General features: G+C 52.9%; 1 protein-coding gene across 1 annotated transcript in view; it reads left to right on the top strand.

Moving 5' to 3' along the window:
- Positions 1-404, top strand: part of TCTE1 (t-complex-associated-testis-expressed 1) — a 6,359-nt gene extending 5,955 nt beyond the window's left edge. Inside the window, exon 4 of the mRNA XM_008935888.1 lies at positions 189-404. Within this exon, the coding sequence (XP_008934136.1) occupies positions 189-404 (216 nt within the window). The remainder of the gene's footprint in view (positions 1-188) is intronic.
- The last annotated feature ends 2,318 nt before the right edge of the window (positions 405-2,722 follow it).

The following is a 2,722-nucleotide window of genomic DNA, read 5'->3' as shown; positions in this document are numbered from 1 at the left end:
TTCTTTCCCTGTGTACTTCTTCTGTGAACAACATTTTGGGCTTGGCTGAAAGCCTTCGTCTCTTTTGGCACTATCTCTTGGGCTTCCCATCACCAGCAGCAGAAGCTGCACAGGGGAGGAAGGGAAGGGAGCAGTAGACCTCACTTTTGGATCTCCCTCTCTGACCCCTCCTTCTCACCCCTTTGCAGGACGGTGGGAAGCAGCTGCTCAGGGGGCTGGCGGATAACAAGGCTTTAACCCAGTTCGACCTCCGCCTGGCAGAGGTGGGTCAGGAGACCGAGTACCTCATTCACCAAATCATGTGGGCCAACCAGGAAGCGGCGAGGCAGGGGTCTCTGCAGCACCCCCCACCAAACCCCCCTGAAGAAAATGCTTCAGAGAGCAATGAGCTTTGCACCACCTAGACAGTCCAGTCCAGACCTAACCTTCAGGGCAGGCGCCCTTTAGCTGAGGAAAACGTGAGATGCGTAGAGGATAGAGAGAATGTTGTTTCTAGATCCTTGGCAGCTTTTTCTGGCTATTGCTCTGCTCAAGGGTTTATTTGCTTTTTATAGCAAAATCTGTCTGGAGTCTCAGATATGAGTGGTGAAAAGTGAAAAAAAAAAAAGATTTCAATAAATTCTAAGTCTCTCCACCATGGTCTCCTGCTTTGGGTTACTATGCCTTTGATCAGTGCTAGCCTGCTCTGCAAACAGGGGAATTCTTTACAGCCAGATGCTTACCTTAACTAGTAGTGCTCTTCTGTGCAAACCTGTCCAAAATAAGTCTGTGTTTCACGTAACTTCAAGCTAGAGAGGTCCCTGCAGGACTGCTGGCCTGCACAGCCCACAGGGTTGAAAATGGAGCAGCTGCCTGGGCCCTGGAAGAAAACAGAGCAGATTCCTTCTGCCCCACAGGCGCCACCTGAGGACAGGGTGGAGCACATACCTGATAGCCCCAGTCCTTTGACCACCCCATTCAGGAGACATCAGCAGGGAATTAAGCAAAGGGACCGACCTCCATCCCCTCCTGCCCTCTGAGCAATGCAGGGGCTCCACGTGTCCAAGCCCTGCCTGGCACCGGTGCTCACAGACCCACCGCTGGCAGCCACCTCAGTGAATCATCTGAAACTTTTATTACACCGATTTGGTTTACAATCTTTGTACTTTGATATTTCCAACAAAAAAGGCAACATTGTGATATACTGTTTGTACATATATAGAGAGACAGACAGAGCTAGATCATATTGACAGAGTTGAAGAGTAAAAACTGTTTCCCAGTGTTCACAAAAGAATTTGTTCACCACGTACCCGCTTCTGCCTTGCTCTACCTGATGGATACAGACGCCCGTGGTGCCGCTGGCCCCTGGCCGACAGGACATTTACCTGCACCATGTCACGCCCTTGTAGATCAGAGAGGATGGAGTGCGAGGCTGTCCCTGGCGGCGGTGGTGGCCGTGCAGGGGGTGTGGACAGGGCTCAGCCCCAAGCCCTCACAGGTCTGTGGGACTCCCTTCCCGACTACTCACAGATACTCCAGGGGCTACATCCGCAAGAGATCTTAACCAGCGGCAGCAGCTGTGAAACTTCCCCACCTGGGAAGTTCCATTACTTGTTTCCCATCCTCGAGACCGAGGTATTGAATAGATTTATTTCTTTTTATTTGCATTTACAAAATACTTCCACTGAATGACACACCTGAATGAGATGAGAACTTGTGTTCAGAAACAGCAGAAAAGACCCAGATCAGCATCAAGCTGATGAAGGAACAGCTCCAGCAGCAAGGGTGGGGGCTTAATGGTGGTGGCCTGGTCCTGGGCAAGCCTGCCTGTAGCTCCAAGTACTGGGCTGCATCTGGTCAGCCAGTTGTGCGATGAAAGCTCGTGCTGGGAGGGCAGCGATGAGATCCCTCAGACATGCTAGCAGACACGTGAGGAGTAATTGGCTGCCAGAGCCAGTGAGGAACTGGGATGGGAAGAAAAGGGCTTGGGAAAACGTATCATCACCAGAACAACTGTTGACTTGCTTTCCTCAATACTCAAGTCTCTCTTCCTGCAAATGGTCAAGACTGTTAACACCACCCGAGCACCCTCCTAACTCGCTTATGCCTGGACAGGTAGCTGCTGTCTGGAGAACTCTTCACCTTCCCCTCCACCAATATCTTGGCCAAAGAGCAAGGCCCAAACCACTCGCCCACACCCAAGAATAACAGTCCATTATCTGCTGTTTGCAAGGGTTGAAACCATTTTGAATGCCATACACACTGGTGAAAATGAAAGCCCTGACAGCAACAGCTGATTGTCTGAGCGTGAACACTCCTGTTGTTGTTGGGTCACCTGTCAGGTTCAGGTCTGGTTACTGTGGTGTGGGACTGCCTTGCAGAGCGGTAACTAGCAGGTCATGCTGTGACCCTGGGATGGGCATGTGCCAGGACAGGGCCAGTACGGACCCCTTAGCTCTCCTGAGAGATCCACCTCCAGCGAGTACTGTGGGGCTTTGAAAAGGGGGGGTCAGCTGCAGGCCTCTGTCTGGAGGAGGGAACGACCTCAGGAGCCTTGCATGGGACCTGTGCTTCCCTCCCGCCACCGTCCACAGAAGCAGCAGGAGCGGCACTCCGCAGCAGAGGGACCCCACCCAACCTGGGAGTGTCCCTGTGCCCACGGGTCTGTGCCAGGGAGATGGGGCTAGGCAGGGGAGGTGGCCGGGAACTCCAGAAGGGTGACAGACCCAAAGGCTTGCCCCGG

The sequence above is a fragment of the Merops nubicus genome, unplaced genomic scaffold (genome assembly GCF_000691845.1).
Source record: "Merops nubicus isolate BGI_N331 unplaced genomic scaffold, ASM69184v1 scaffold32982, whole genome shotgun sequence".
NCBI lineage: Eukaryota > Metazoa > Chordata > Aves > Coraciiformes > Meropidae > Merops > Merops nubicus.
Note: the sequence above shows the minus strand (reverse complement) of the source record. Positions and strands in the feature narration are given on the sequence as shown.